This window comes from Pinus tabuliformis, chromosome 8 (assembly GCF_031772625.1).
Source record: "Pinus tabuliformis cultivar Carrire ecotype Pingquan chromosome 8, CPIR1, whole genome shotgun sequence".
NCBI lineage: Eukaryota > Viridiplantae > Streptophyta > Pinopsida > Pinales > Pinaceae > Pinus > Pinus tabuliformis.
In genome coordinates, this window is record NC_142294.1 from 433,471,286 (window position 1) to 433,487,224 (window position 15,939).

Sequence of the window (15,939 nt, forward strand, 5' to 3'; positions counted from 1 at the left end):
AACTTGTAAAGGAGATATGAATGCCTCTAAGTAAAGTAGATCTGTACTTAGGCAAATGTTATGGAACATGATGAAATTAAGAGGCTCAAGAAGATCTTGACCTCTTTGGGGAAGTTAATGAGTGATTTGGGGAATAAGAAGAAGGGGGAGTTAGTTATGTCCAGCTTGAACTCCTCCAGATAAAAAACTGCATCATGACTGTGATTTGAAAAGATATAACACTTTGAAACACAAAATTGATCATAACTCATCATTCTGCAACCTCAGAGCTACCTACCCAGCCTACTCACTTAACATTTTTTCTTCTTTTTGGTTTGGGTGCACTTAGACTTGCAGACCCAGATTTACAATTTTTCTTTTGACTGCCTTCCTATCTAAATCTACACTTATTTCTGCCAAGGGCCCAGATTAAGTAGTTGGGCTCCTTTGATTCTCTACCTATCTACAAATATGCCAAGATTAAGCTATTTGGCCTTCCCTTAACTAAAAAAACTTATCAAAATGAAATAACTCATCAAAATTGGAATACAACAGTGGCATTTGGACTAGCACCCTTTCATGACCTCTTCTTTGGCCTCTTTGAGGAAATATGGAATCTTACAGCATGAAACAATGACATATTTGGCACTTTTAATTTGTCAATCATGAAATATGAACACCTGTTGCAACAGGAGGCTAACAGTAGATATGCTATCAATACCAATCATAAATGTATCTACTATACTTAAGCATAACTTAGTAATGCATGAAAGCTACATTGAACAATATACTCAAGATGTAGATTTTAAAGATGTATATGCAACTTTAAGTCATGGCAAACAAGTAGAAGAATTGGATTATTATGTTAAGGACCAACTCTTATATCATTTGGGAAAGTTATGCATTCCACAAACCGAAAGAGTCAACATAATCCGAGAAGCACATACTTCTCTCATATCAGGTCATTTTGGTGTAAGTAAAATAGTAACACAGTTGCAAAGGTTCTTTTATTGGTCAAGAATGTATGAAACAATTTCTAGACATATTAAAGGGTGTACCATGTGTGCTAAAAGCAAGCCCAACAATAGAAAAATAGGCTTGTACACTCCACTTCCAGTTCCTTCTCGTCCTTGGGAAAGTGTTTCCATGGACTTTGTTGGGGGATTGCCAAAATCTAGGAAAGGTCGTGATTATTTATATGTTATTGTGGATAGGTTCAGCAAAATGTGTATTTTGATACCTTGTAACAAGAAAGTTACAGTTGAATAAAAATCGAAGTTGTTCTTTCAGCATGTATGGGTTCATTTTGGGTTACCAATTTCTATTGTATCTGATCGAGATTCCCGATTTGTTGGGAAGTTTTGGTCAAGTCTGTGGGAATTGATGGACACCAGATTGAAGAAGAGCACAACATTTCATCCACAAACAGATGGTTAAACAGAGGTGGTCAACAGGAAAGTGATCCAATTGCTCAGAGGCTATTGCAGCAAGCATCCCAAGCTTTGGGATGAACAATTGTGTTATGTGCAACATGCTTACAACCATGCCAAGCACTCTTCTTCTCAGAGATCTCCTTTTGAGACTTGTTTTGGTTTTATACCAAAGTATCCCTTGGATTTTGTCTTTAGTAAAGACACAGTAGTTGATGAAGACAGTGATGTGGACAAAGCAACCAAGTTCATTGAATAGATCCAAGAAATTCACCAGGCAGTGCAGGAACAGCTCGAAACAAGCTAGGCCAAGTACAAGGCAAGGCATGACAAGCATCGAATTGAACATAGCTTCCAAGTTCATGATCAAGTCTGGCTGTACATCAGAAAATACATAATGCAAGGTGAAGGTAAGAAGCTAAAACCAATAAGGTATGGGCCTTTCAAGATACTTGAGAAAATTGGTGAAAATGATTTTCGCCTTGATTTGCCAGCTTATATGCATATCTATTCAGTCGTTAATGCAGAGAACTTGAGACTGTATGAACCTTCAATGATGGTGAAAGAGAAATACAAGCCCACAAAGCTTAATTACCATTATGAACATGAGTTTATCCCTAATGACTTAATATTCCAGGATGTGCTCACCTATGAGGAAGAAAAGCTAAGAATGGAATTAAGAGAATAGGAGGACGTACCACCTCTCTAGTTTTTGAAAATAGAGAAAATAGAAAAATAAAGGGATAAACATTCTTTTGAGATAGAGGTGCTCTAAGAGACTTAAAATAAAGAAGAAAATCTTAAAGTTGAATCACTTGATAAGAAAATAATTGAGGTCACCATTAGGCTATAGAAGCAAAAGTTGGCCTTGACCGAAGCCCTTGAGATTGAACACATAACCATTGATTATGATGAACCATAGGTGGAGACAAGTGTACCAAGGAAAGATACTGGAAAGGGGAAGGAGACAAAATATTCCCCATAATATTTTTGGTAGAAATAAATCCTCGAGGTACATGTGTCGATGGTTACCCTATTATAAGAGCTCATTATCCCGCAGAGTTCAATTTCCTCCATATTTCTAATTACTAATAAAATCAGTGCAATGCCTCCTTCAAGTCATCCTAGGGAGCTCGACGATGAAGTCATTAAGCTATGCTTCTATTATTACAAAAGATCCAAGGGAGCATTATCTGCAGTGCTCGAAAGAAGATAAAGATAAGAACCACTATGAAAGAAGAAGTTGCTCAAGGAATCCCAAAGTATAGGATAATCTAGAGTATAGCTAGGTGGAGAAACCAAAAGGCTACAATAGACATAACCTCAATACTATGAGATATAGCTACAACGAAAAAACCTACCACCCATAGTTTCTCCCTATACATGGAGCAATTGAAGCAAAAGGTGTAGTTGGTACAACAAAAATTCAAAGACCAGAGGCAAAAATTGGATCTATATAGACGAAAATGATTAGAAAGACAATGTAGACAATTATCATAATATGTCAAGGATCAACAAGGAAAACAAATAGTGCAACTCAAGGAAGCTCATCTCAATGAGCTAAAGAAATTGAATGAAATTCATGCATAGGAAATTAATGAAAGGATTGAACAACCACAAAGGACTAAAATTAACCTCCATGTACTGAAATCCGAGGTGATTATAATCAATACAAAATTTTAAATAACACAAATTTCCTTTATATAAAAATTGCAATAAGTTCAAGGTTGCTTATTGTGGATGGAATAGGCAACCCACGAGATCGATATTGAATCATAAGCCCATAGGAAAGGCATCAAATCCATTAAATAAATTATTGAGTGGAAAAAAGAGCACGTGGAAGTTTTAGACTCATTTCCACGATTAAGCAAGGAGTAGAAAGGAGGGATTAATCTTTGATTAATGTTTGGAAATAAGAACGTGACGAAATCAAAGAAATGTTGACCAAAACCATGGAATTAGGTAGAAGGATGTGGGATGTGGCCATGAAAATGATAGATGAATGGGAATTATAAGCTTTGGGAATCCTATCCAAATTCGCCTCCATCATACCTATACTTCATGAAATATCTAAAGTCCAAAATGATATTGAACAATCCAAACAGTGAGTGAAGAATCAATTGAAAATTTCATTGTCCTTCCTGCCATAGAGGCTACACAACTCCACTGCTACAATATAAAAAAAAAAAGAAATATATGGAGATATTAGTAGAGAAAACATTGAAGGGAAGGTGACAATTATAGAAGATGGAAGACCCTAGGATTTCTAAAATCATAGACATCCACATTGCCTAGAATATTCTCTGACAACAATATTTTTTAAAGAAGTCATAACATTTCGACTACACTTAATGTGTTACTGGTCGAAGGCCCTTTTGTAACTATTTTGTAAAAACATAAATAGAAAATCCTTCCTGAGGTAAAGAGAAGAAGGGAGAGGGGATAAAATTGTAAGACTGGAAGCCTCTGTCTAAGGCCGCTTTTTGCAATATTTTGTAATGAAGGCTTTGTTCTACTAATTAATATAATTCACTTGTCCAAGAGATGTGTATATCGTTCATGCATGGTAAATTATTTATATTGCATTTCTTGAGTCTTGTATATTGACATAAATTTATGAGAATGTTGGGGCTCATATAAAATTTATAAAACCAGTATTGTTACCTTTTGTTTTCCCATGGTTGTAGATTAGATAGTTATTTTGACAAGTCTATAATAATTTTCAGCTTTGGTTATATTTAATCAATGTTTTTTTGTTTATATAATAATGAATCTCCTGAATCCTTAATGAATCTTGATTAGAATTAAATCAAATAAGTAAATAAATAAACATTTCTAATAGTAGATAGAATACACATGCCATAAAATCATTCATCACCCTCAAAGTGGCAATTATGCCCACATGTCAGTCAAAGGTTACTATCCCAAACAAAAGTGAGTATAATTTAGTCTTATGATTGGATTTCCTCCCTTCATTGATGACATCCTAACCACAATAAGATTTTACTCGTCAACAAAAACCTATAAAGACATATTAAAACATAAAGAAATGTAATAATTCACCTCCAACAATTAGATTATATATGTATAGATATGGTAAAGTGAAACTACAGGTTTGGAAACCTATAATGACTTATTGAAAGCACAAAACAATGTAAAATTCACCTCCAACAATTAAATGTTAAGATGTATTTTCTACATGGGTTGGGCATGACCCATAACTGAGTTAACATAAGTTTGTTGAATTGGTGAATGTAAAAGATATTATCATTATTATTATTTTCATAAAAAAAATTTAATAAAAAATTTATTTAACTAGAATTATTTTGTTAGATTTTTTTTTTAATTATTTAAAAAATTAATTTTTATGCTCTTTTCACATTAAAAAAATTCTATCAAAAATTGGTGAAGGGTAAGTGTTTTATGTAATAAAATAATGAAATTATCAGGTAGCCACAAGTTATATGCTTTGGTCACCTTGCTTATGTTTTTAATTGAATGTGATAGAGTCATAAATCCCAATTCAATGTTATGTGTATGAAGTGACAAATTATAGTTTAATTATCATTTTTTAATAGATTAGTTCCTTTTTTCCATTCATTGGAGCTAATGTCATTCTTGGTATTAGATTCTGATTATTTTGTGAACTTTCTATTGGATGGTTTAAAAGTAACACGAGGAATAAACTACACAGATAAATTAAATATTCACATAACATCCATATCAAACATGGCCGTGTCATTGTGAATTCTATTAATATTTTTAATTGAATGATTCCATTCCATCATGCATCAAGAAGAGTAGAGAAATTTTCAAAAGTATAAAGTACCTCCAATTAATGGGATGTGTCATATGTTGTTAACCATAATGGGCACTCTATGTGGCCTTATGATAATGGTCAAATAGACACCTTCATGAATTATGAACCACATGAGTAGATCAATGGTGTCGATTCTAATAATGGGTTTAAAAATATTTCACAAGAATCTAGGTCAACATTCATTCTTAGGAACGCCAATATATTACAAAGATATTCAAATAAAAGTAATTTCATAGCCATAATCTCGTGTCAAATGTAAATGGGTGTAATGTTTTCGAAAGAAAGAGTTTAGAAATTGGTCATTTGGTGCACTAGTGAATGAGCTATTATTTAGTTATGGCATTTACTCATTTGAGTTGGAGCTTAGCAATTTAGTGCTTTGTCCAATAGACAAAATGGAGGATTTAAAACTAGTTCTATCCTAATAGTTGAATGTATTAATAAATTTGAATGTTTTCCAACACAAATGAAACAAAATCACAACATTAATACCTTGGGTATAAAGGTGAATTTGGTCGATCAATGTTCTCGAGTATCAAATTATATTGCCATGGGATCGGTTTCAAATGTTCTAGAAGGAGAGATACTACACTTTGCACCACTATACGTTAATGAATTTGGAGTTTCAATTGAGAAAGTTTTCATTTATTGTGATATATGTTACATATTAGAAGGTTCTATATAGAAATGGCCCGGAAATCATGCAACTTAACCTTAGTGGAAAGCCTTAGATATCATATTTGACAGTTATTTCAATCATTTTTATATTGTAGAATATATAATTAAACTACCTATGCATTTAATATGTCAATCCAAGACTCAAATTCTAGTAAGATATCATTGTATTATATATAGACATTATAGGTGCTATGCATTAGTTTACTAGTCCAAGAAAAAAAATTGCAATGATAAATGATGTTCACACTTTGATGAATTATAGGACTCAACCGTAGAGAATGGAATGGAAATCACATATGTTAAATTTAACAAAATTTTAACCGTTAAGAAATTAGGATAGATTAAATTGAATTAAATGTTATGTTTTAATTGAAAATGTTTTGAAATCAATTAACTCATATGGACACAATGACCTTTATGAACTGAAAAATGAAAAAGAAAAGGAATTGGAAATGCAATTATTATGTTTGGGTGGGCCATACCTTGAGAGAATAAAAGTTTGGAAACTAACTCAAAAGCACTAAAATAATGAGACACTATTTTCGTTATACTTATATAAGATATTGAACATGTTGTAAATCTCTACCCTCAATTATACATTAATTCACAATATTCATTATTAAAATAATTATAATTATGTTATTCTATGTATTAGTTCCCTACTCAATAATGGTAGGGGCTATGTATACTAAGAACTTGTACACTAATCACTACAAGATGACATGGATATATGTAACAAGTTAACAATTTTTTTTTATCAAACCAAGTTGAGAATCAAAGACTCTTAAGTGGGTTACATAATGTTGTCTTATTCTCATGTATAAAACAAAACATTAAGCACTCTCTCAAGTAAAGGAGTAGAAAAAAACTTATTGATTAATCAACACCACTTGTCATCATTCAATCATGCTCACAAGGAGACAAGAGCGTATCCCATAAAATCCTTTTAGGACTTCTTCTCATAGGGATCTATAACAGAGTGGTTTATACTTGAACTTTGCTTCATCCCATGCATGGCTTGCTAATCCAGAATGAAACAACTTATGGGGTATTATATCATCTAACAATGGTTTTGTAGCACCATATATTTATCATAAACATTATGTTACCTCAGTTGACCAAAATGTATCCAACATCTTGTATCACATCCTTGTTTCTTTTTCTTCCACGCTTCTTTTCTTCCTTTTGCTCTCTAGATGAATCCTTAAAAGAATGTGTGTGGATCCTTAAGTTGGAAGACCATGAGATTTGATGCAAATTTCCCTTGCAATTTATTATCTTTGGGCATGCTTGGTGAAGAAGATGGACATGGTAATGTATAATGGTTTGAGGATCTATTCCTTTTAATTCCTCCATAATGGTAGAAAGGGTTATCTCATCAAGATCCATGTCTTTAAGTGCATCTTGAGCAATAAATTCATTTACATATGATATTTCTTATTTCTTTGGTTTGTGACTTTTCTTATATATTTTCTAAGGGCTTTCTCTTCGGTGTTGCCATATTTCAATGTATTTCCACATTTTTGTGAGACCCGTTTGATTGTTTTTTTTTTATTTTTTATTTTGGCAACATTTTGAATAGATTCAAACTTGTATATGGACTGAAGGTTCTCCTTAGATTACATTGTTGTTTATGGACACTTGTTCCTTATTCTTGAGTTACCTTTTTCAAAATCTCAATCATCCTTTTAGCCAAAGTGTTCTAATGGTATCTCTTTCTGTATTAAATGAAAATCATGAAATAAGTGATCATATTCATAACAATGCCTACAATGAATGGTACATGCTCATAATCGAATGATTGATTCTAGATATTATCTTGATAATATATGTCAATCAAGGTAGGAAGACAATAATAAATGTTCATATAGACACAAATATTGTTTCAAAAGCATGTTTTCCCCTTCTTGTTTCCTATGATATCTTGACAGTGCTACAATTGCATAACCATGAATTCCCTCAAGGGTTTCCTCCTACCAAACTCTCATGGGAGAGGGAAAAGATGAGACGATATTAGAGACACAAGGAAATATTTTTTCTTTAGGTTGTATTTCTCAAAAAACCACATGAATAATAATGCATTATTGAAGAAAGAGGGGCCGTTTTCAAATACTTTGGTTCTTTCGCCCATATTTTCAAAAATAATAATGAATAAGGTTTTAGATCCTAGATCAAGATTTATCTGTCTTTTGTGTTGCTATTTATTTTTAATCCACCAAAATAGGGATTTTTCAAAAGGTCATATGCCAATAAATTTGGAGATTAGAGCATGATTTTTCATGAACTAAATGTATTTAGAAATTTATTGGATTTCACCTTGAATTCAAGATCCTGCATATATTTTGGAAGGCAACTACCTAGGTTCCCACTCTAGTAAAAAGCACCAAAGCTGGCTTCTCCCGTATAGGGGCTGCATTTATGATAGCGTGATTGGATGCCCTTGATGATGATTGATGAAGTGTATTTCTGTGAGTTCTTGTAGGCCCCAAAGGATGACATATCCCATGAGACCACATTATGGTATGAGGTGATTGCACCCCTCCCCGAAGAATTTTCCATTGCGGTATAGAATTACCAGACCAGTAAGCAGTAGATGCTAAAGCCTAAATCCTCACTTTTTATCAAAAGGTAGACACCAAGAGCTTTCCTCTAATTTTATCTTTAAGTGTGAGAATTCAATTTGCATTATTCTCTTTTTGCGAAGGACATGGGGTGAAGCCAAGTAAGTGGATCATTAAAGTTGTTTCAAATTCGAGAGGGAGAGGATCAATGAACAATCAATGGTGTACAATTAGGAATATTTTCCATGTGACTGCATTAACGATAACAAGTAGCTGAACTAGTGGGATGCATTAGGCATTTATTATGGCAATATTTCAGTTTAGAATTGGGAATTTTAATCCGAGGCTCAAAGTGAAAGGGTAGGTGTGTGATGATATGAGTGGTTCGAACAATCTTGACATTTTGAGTCACAAAATGTCCATACATAGAACTCTTTCCCTTGGCTTATTCATTTGTTAAGGTAACTTACTATTTTTATGGTTTCTTGGTGTCCTCTTAGGGTGGTGGTCTCATGTATAGGGTCTTCAAGTGTCTCACTCTAGAATTGGCATACTCACTCTTAGCTACCAGTGCTTGGTTATTTTAAGTCCAACATTCTTTCAGTGGGAAGATGCTTTCCTTTTTGGATCTGCCTTGGAGGGAGTGGTGAAGGGCAATTGCAAAGAGTTTATCCAAATGCCATTATAGTGAGAAATGGTGAGGGAAATGATGCAAGCATGGGGCTCATGGACTAGGGATCTTTAGCTTATTGTGAGCTATGGTCAAGGATTTTCTTGAGACATCCCCTAGCACACAGTAAGCTCCACCCATAATGATGAAAGGAGATTCGGGGAAACTTGGCAAGTAGTGGCTTTGACACCTCAAAAGAACATGTCATGCCTTAAGTATATATGCACACTCTATTAGGCCTGGTGGACTATATTGTTTTGTAGGAAATGAGAGAAACTAAGGTGGAACTATTAGCAAGAATGGATAGGCTCAAAGAAAGGGTCTTAACCTTCAGTAAAAAGCATGATTTGTGCCTATCACAACTGCAGGCACTAGCCCAAGAGGTAGAGGAAAATGTTGAGGTAGAAGAAGATCCTGAACCACATGCTACATTCCAAGGTAGTGCTAATCAACTTGAAGGGATGTAGAAAATGACATCCATGTATGTTTTTTACATTTTTGTGACATGCCATGTCACCTTGGCCAAGAGGTTAGTAGGTTGAGTCTCCTTGATAGCCTCTATACTTTATTTACAATATTGTAGGAAAATGATTACTTATGGAGTGTTTGGACCAAAGGATTCAAGCCATGCTTCTGCTACCATGAGGCATAGCTAACTGTTTTGTTGTACACTATATATATATATTATTTTAATAATTAATATAGTGAGAATTTTGCAAAGAAAAAAATGCATGAAGATAGATTTATTTTTAATATAATCTCTTTGAGTGCAACCAAAAAAGACCAAATGATACTTTGTCAAATAATGAGAAAATCCTGCTCTCCATAATTAGATCCAACCCTTTTGGACTTGTGAATGTTATTTAAGATGTCACTAATACTATTGTTATTACTTTTATTAATACCACGAGGAAAGTGCAGTTCAAAAGATGAAATTAAATTAGATTATATTTGGTCAGTAAACTAAATATAGTTTAAAACTTGAATCGAATCGAGTGACATATTTTTTAACATTTGTGAAGAATCAAATGACAAAAAAATTGTCCAACGAAGCTCTATCTCTATCTCTCGATCAGTAGTACCTGTGCCCATCCACGAATTCTTTATAACTCAAATTATATGTTCTGTGGTTTTTATTTCCAGAAATAAGAGAAAATATCAGCGGAATTTTTACATCGATAAAATATGCTACAGAGCGATTTTTTTTTTTAAGATCCGTGAACTATGTAAAGTTGAATAAGCCCGATCCAAAATTGAGTGAGTCCGAGCCACCGCATGGGGAGGTCGGTCCAACTATTGAGGAGCCCGAACCAAATTTGAATGAGCCCGAGCCACCCAAATGGGGAGCTCGGTACAGGTGAGGAGCCCGGTACAGGTGAGGAGCCCTGAACTATGTAAAGTTGAATAAGCCCGATCCAAAGTTGAGTGAGTCCGAGCCACCGCATGGGGAGGTCGGTCCAAATATTGAGGAGCCCGATCCAAATTTGAATGAGCCCGATCCACCCAAATGGGGAGCTCGGTACAGGTGAGGAGCCCGATACAGGTGAGGAGCCCGGTACAGGTGAGGAGCGTGGTGCAATGGTGAGCTGTTGCCACACCACCTTTCTTGAGCGTGGTACAATGGTACCGTCTTCATTAGTATCAGGACGGACAGGTAATTTAGTTTGCACATCCACGGCCAGCGCTTCACGATCGGATAGACTGTAGCACGTCGCCTGCCAGCCCTTCTCATCCTCTACCACCACTTCGTCTCCATTTTTCTTGTATTTGATGCGTATCTCAGTTGACTCTGGCAACTCAAACACCTCGCGAACATATTCTGCGAACCCTGAAAAAGAGATAGCGACAGGATCTTCGGATTTCTTGCGAACCACTAAAGGCCGAGTGGCGCCGTCGGAGTCTACGAACTGACACCATTATGTATCAATAAAACTAAAATATCATGTAAATTGAATTAAAGAGATCCATTGAGTCCTGAAAAGGAATTAAATAACACGAAAAACACAGAGAAGTCGAGCTATTGCTGACCTTTATCACGCCATGCTCCATAGCGCTGAGTTTTCTCCACAAAATGAGAGGGGACGCACTAAATCTGATGATTCTTTGGACATGGTGTTCCAAGAAATATATAGATTCTTTGGATCACCAGCTGTAAATGAATAATGGGGAAGTGACACAGTAGCACTGGTACAACCAAAGTTGTACATTGAGCACTTTGAAATTGGAATCTGACCTATTCAATAACTTTGGACAGCTCTTCCCCATAGATGGGAATGGATAAGTTGATCACCAGCTGTAAATTGATATAAATTATTTATTCTTTGGACAGCTCTTCCCCATATATGAGGGAATGGATAAGTTGATCACCAGCTGTAAATGAATAATGGGGAAGTGAAAAAGTAGCACTAGTACAACCAAAGTTGTACATTGAGCACTTTGAAATTGGAATCTGACCTATTCAATAACTTTGGACAGCTCTTCCCCGTAGATGAGGGAATGGATAAGTTGATCACCAGCTGTAAATTGATATAAATTATTTATTCTTTGGACAGCTCTTCCCCATAAATGAGAGAATGGATAAGTTGATCACCAGCTGTAAATAAATAATGGGGAAGTGAAAAAGTAGCACTGGTACAAGCAAAGTTGTACATTGAGCACTTTGAAATTGGAATCGGACTTATTCAATAACTTTGGACAGCTCTTCCCCATAGATGAGGGAATGGATAAGTTGATCACCAGTTGTAAATTGATATAAATTATTTATTCTTTGGACAGCTCTTCCCCATAGATGAGGGAATGGATAAGTTGATCACCAGCTGTAAATGAATAATGGGGAAGTGAAAAAGTAGCACTGGTACAACCAAAGTTGTACATTGAGCACTTTGAAATTGGAATCTGACCTATTCAATAACTTTGGACAGCTCTTCCCCATAGATGAGGGAATGGATAAGTTGATCACCAGCTGTAAATTGATATAAATTATTTATTCTTTGGACAGCTCTTCCCCATAGATGAGGGAATGGATAAGTTGATCACCAGCTGTAAATGAATAATGGGGAAGTGAAAAAGTAGCACTGGTACAACCAAAGTTGTACATTGAGCACTTTGAAATTGGAATCTGACCTATTCAATAACTTTGGACAGCTCTTCCCCATAGATGAGGGAATGGATAAGTTGATCACCAGCTGTAAATGAATAATGGGGAAGTGAAAAAGTAGCACTGGTACAACCAAAGTTGTACATTGAGCACTTTGAAATTGGAATCTGACCTATTCAATAACTTTGGACAGCTCTTCCCCATAGACGAGGGAATGGATAAGTTGATCACCAGCTGTAAATTGATATAAATTATTTATTCTTTGGACAGCTCTTCCCCATAGATGAGGGAATGGATAAGTTGATCACCAGCTGTAAATGAATAATGGGGAAGTGAAAAAGTAGCACTGGTACAACCAAAGTTGTACATTGAGCAATTTGAAATTGGAATCTGACCTATTCAATAACTTTGGACAACTCTTCCCCATAGATGAGGGAATGGATAAGTTGATCACCAGCTGTAAATTGATATAAATTATTTATTCTTTGGACAGCTCTTCCCCATAGATGAGGGAATGGATAAGTTGATCACCAGCTGTAAATGAATAATGGGAAAGTGAAAAAGTAGCACTGGTACAACCAAAGTTGTACATTGAGCAGTTTGAAATTGGAATCTGAGCTATTCAATAACTTTTATTTTAGTATTTATATTCTGATTACAGACAGACAGGTCACTGAAATCAATTTTCTCTTTTTAATATTTATATTCTTCACCACTATTTCTGATTATTGAGATAATGTAGTAGGACCCATTATAGTTATTGTACATTAAAGATGTCGAATCAATCACATTTTACTTTAATAAGTGGCCGACATCATGATGTTAACTATAATTTTTTTATTATATCTTGGCAATACTTTAATAAGTGGCCGACATCGTGATGTTAACTATAAATTATTTATTATATCTTGGCAAAATTAACATGGCAGAACTCAAACGTCATCAAGGATTTGACATCTATATATATTAGAGTTTTTTTCAGAGAGAAAAAGCAGAATATATTATATTGAGATCATATAATAATCAGAGTTACATAAGAAGCAGCATTGCCAAAAGTGCATATACAGGGAGCATGGGATCCCCGAGAAAAGAGAAGGCATGTAACAGATTGTGCACAAAAGACATATAACAGAAAGAGCATGAAAGACATATAACAGAATATTCCGACAAGATAGAAAAACTGTGAGGAGCAGCACTAATCCTGGGGCAAAGCACCCGAGATCAGGGAGATAATGGAATTGAGCGGCAAGCTGTAACCCTGAAAAATACAACCGTTCCTCCATTTCCAGATGTGCCAGCATGTAAGAATGAAAAGGGCGCGCCAGGTGGGGCTTTGAGAGGCCCACCACAAGAAAGCATCCTGTACAGATGAGAACGAACGGAGAGGAAAACCAAAAATCAAGGAGAGCTCGGACCAGATTGCCGAGGAGGCAGCACAATGAAAGAACATGTGGAAATTCGTTTCCGCAGCAACCAGGCAGAGATGGCATCTTCCAGGGCCGAGCCAGCCTTTGTTCTGGAGAACATCCCAGGAGAGATTCTTGTTGTGGAAGAGAAGCCAAGCAAAGAGGATAGATTTGAGAGGACAAGGGGCTTTCCATAGCTTGACAGGGAAGATGACGGGGGGAGGAGGGAGAGCAGAAGAGAGGGCAGAGTAGATGCATCGGACAGTGATGGGATGGATGGAGGATTTTGGGGACCAGATTAATTCATCCCTGTTGCCAAGTTGGAGGACCCCCCGATGAGAGAAGTGGTTTACGAAAGAGGACCATAGGGGGCGGAGAGGAGGAGGGATGGCGAGCTGGTGATCAGTTTTCCAGATGGGTTCCAGAGAGGACCATGAGTCTATTAGTTTGGACAAGGTGAAGATACCCCTAGAGTGGAAGAAGGAGAGGAGGACCGGAGGAATCATTGATTCAAGGTTGTATAAGGTAGGGTCAATACCAATGAGAACAGATGAGCCCGAGAACAAAGTCCATTTTAGATTCTTCAAGAAAAAAGATTGGATCTTTTTGAAACTGCACCAAATGGGGGAGCCATGTTTGATACCAAGAGATGACCTTCTGAACCAGAAATCCATGTTCCTGCCCTTTTGGTACCTTTGCTTGATGAGGGCGCTCCATGGGCTGTCCCCAATATATATATATATATATATATATATATATATATATATATATATATATATTAGAGTTAGCGCTAGATAAGAAGGGGAGAAATATCTAACAAAAGAAATTCAATTATATTTGTGGATATGCTAAAGTGAAACCTATAAAGACTCATTGAGACTTATTGAGCTGGGAAACCTATAAAAACTAAGCTTAGAATAATGTAACAATTGGCATCCAACCATTAAATCTTGATATTTATTTTCGACAGCGTTTAAGCATGACCCATCATCTATTTGGGGTATTTTAGGTTTTAACTTAATTTTAATGAGTTGGTGAATGCAAAAGAAATTATTATTACTAGCATTTGCACCCAATGTTGCAAAGAAGACGCCGTAAGGCTCAGCGTGTGGAGGAATATTGAAATGTGAATAGGCTTTTGCGGGTTTTCTGAAAGCTAAGGGTCGATGATTTCAAGTTTTAATTTGAGGAGGCCATGCCAAAAAACCATTGAAATGGAATGCAAGTAGCCATAAATATGCATCAATATTCAAATGGGAAATTAAGTTAATATGCGAACAACAACTGGGAAGCCATATTGATTTGGAAAGGGCTAGTTAAGAAATCATTAATCAAATGGGAAATTAAATTAATATGAAGATATATTGAAAACATGTATTATATTCGTTAAAATGAATTGACTTTGCCAACAAATTATGTTAAAACCCATTGACAATGAATTGGTTGTGAGGACATAAACTATCAAAATGGTATTGATCTTGAAACATTCCTTCTTAAGTTTGAAACAGAAAACAGAAATAGTTGTGAAGACACAAACTATGAAAATGGTATTTGATGTTGAAACATCATTTTCTAAGTGTGTAATGGAAATACAAATAGTGTATTGTAACATCCTTTTTAAAGTTTGAAATGGAAAATACAAATAGTGTATTGTAACATCCTTTTTAAACTTTGAAATGGAAAATACAAATAGTGTATTGTAACATCCTTTTTAAAGTTTGAAATGGAAAACACAAATAGTTGTGAGGAAACAAACCATGAAAATGGTATCTGATCTTGAAACATCATTTTTCAAGTTTGAAATGGAAAATACAAACAGTGAATTGTAACAAAAGAGGTTCGAAACATCCTTTTTCAAGTTTGAAATGGAAAATGCAAATAGTGAATCGTAACAAAAGAGGTTCGAGAAGGAACACAATAGTCTAAAGAACACTATGCTTGTCATTTCATATTTGAAGTTGTATGAAAAAATGGTGGAGGTAGTGAAGACCTGAAGAAGCAGTAATGGACCCGCAAAATGTATATTTAGTTAGAATTAGCAATATGTAAATCAGTTGCGGAAATTTATTAGTAATACTTTGCAGGTGAGCTGTGTTAAAATGAATCTGGAATGAATGGAAATGAAGTTACCTTTGCTATGGGGATTTATATATTGTTAGTGGAAGATGCATGGAGAATAATGGCATAGTGAACACCATTGGAGGTTAATGCGTATAGCTGGAGATAAAGTTTTTTTGCTTGCCAGGCGACCTGCAGCTGTGCAGGTATGTTATTTCTGAGGCCATGTGGCCTGTTGCA

The 15,939-nt window shown here is 35.3% G+C and overlaps 1 protein-coding gene across 1 annotated transcript; it reads right to left on the bottom strand.

The window, feature by feature from the left end:
- Window positions 1-10,239: 10,239 nt before the first annotated feature.
- LOC149235913 (uncharacterized) lies at window positions 10,240-11,322 on the bottom strand. The gene is made up of 2 exons (XM_089372280.1): window positions 11,167-11,322; window positions 10,240-11,045 (listed from the first exon to the last, which is right to left on the bottom strand). The coding sequence occupies exons 1-2, from the start codon at window positions 11,185-11,187 to the stop codon at window positions 10,347-10,349; spliced, it is 720 nt and encodes a 239-aa protein (XP_089228406.1). The 5' UTR covers window positions 11,188-11,322; the 3' UTR covers window positions 10,240-10,346.
- Window positions 11,323-15,939: the final 4,617 nt, after the last annotated feature.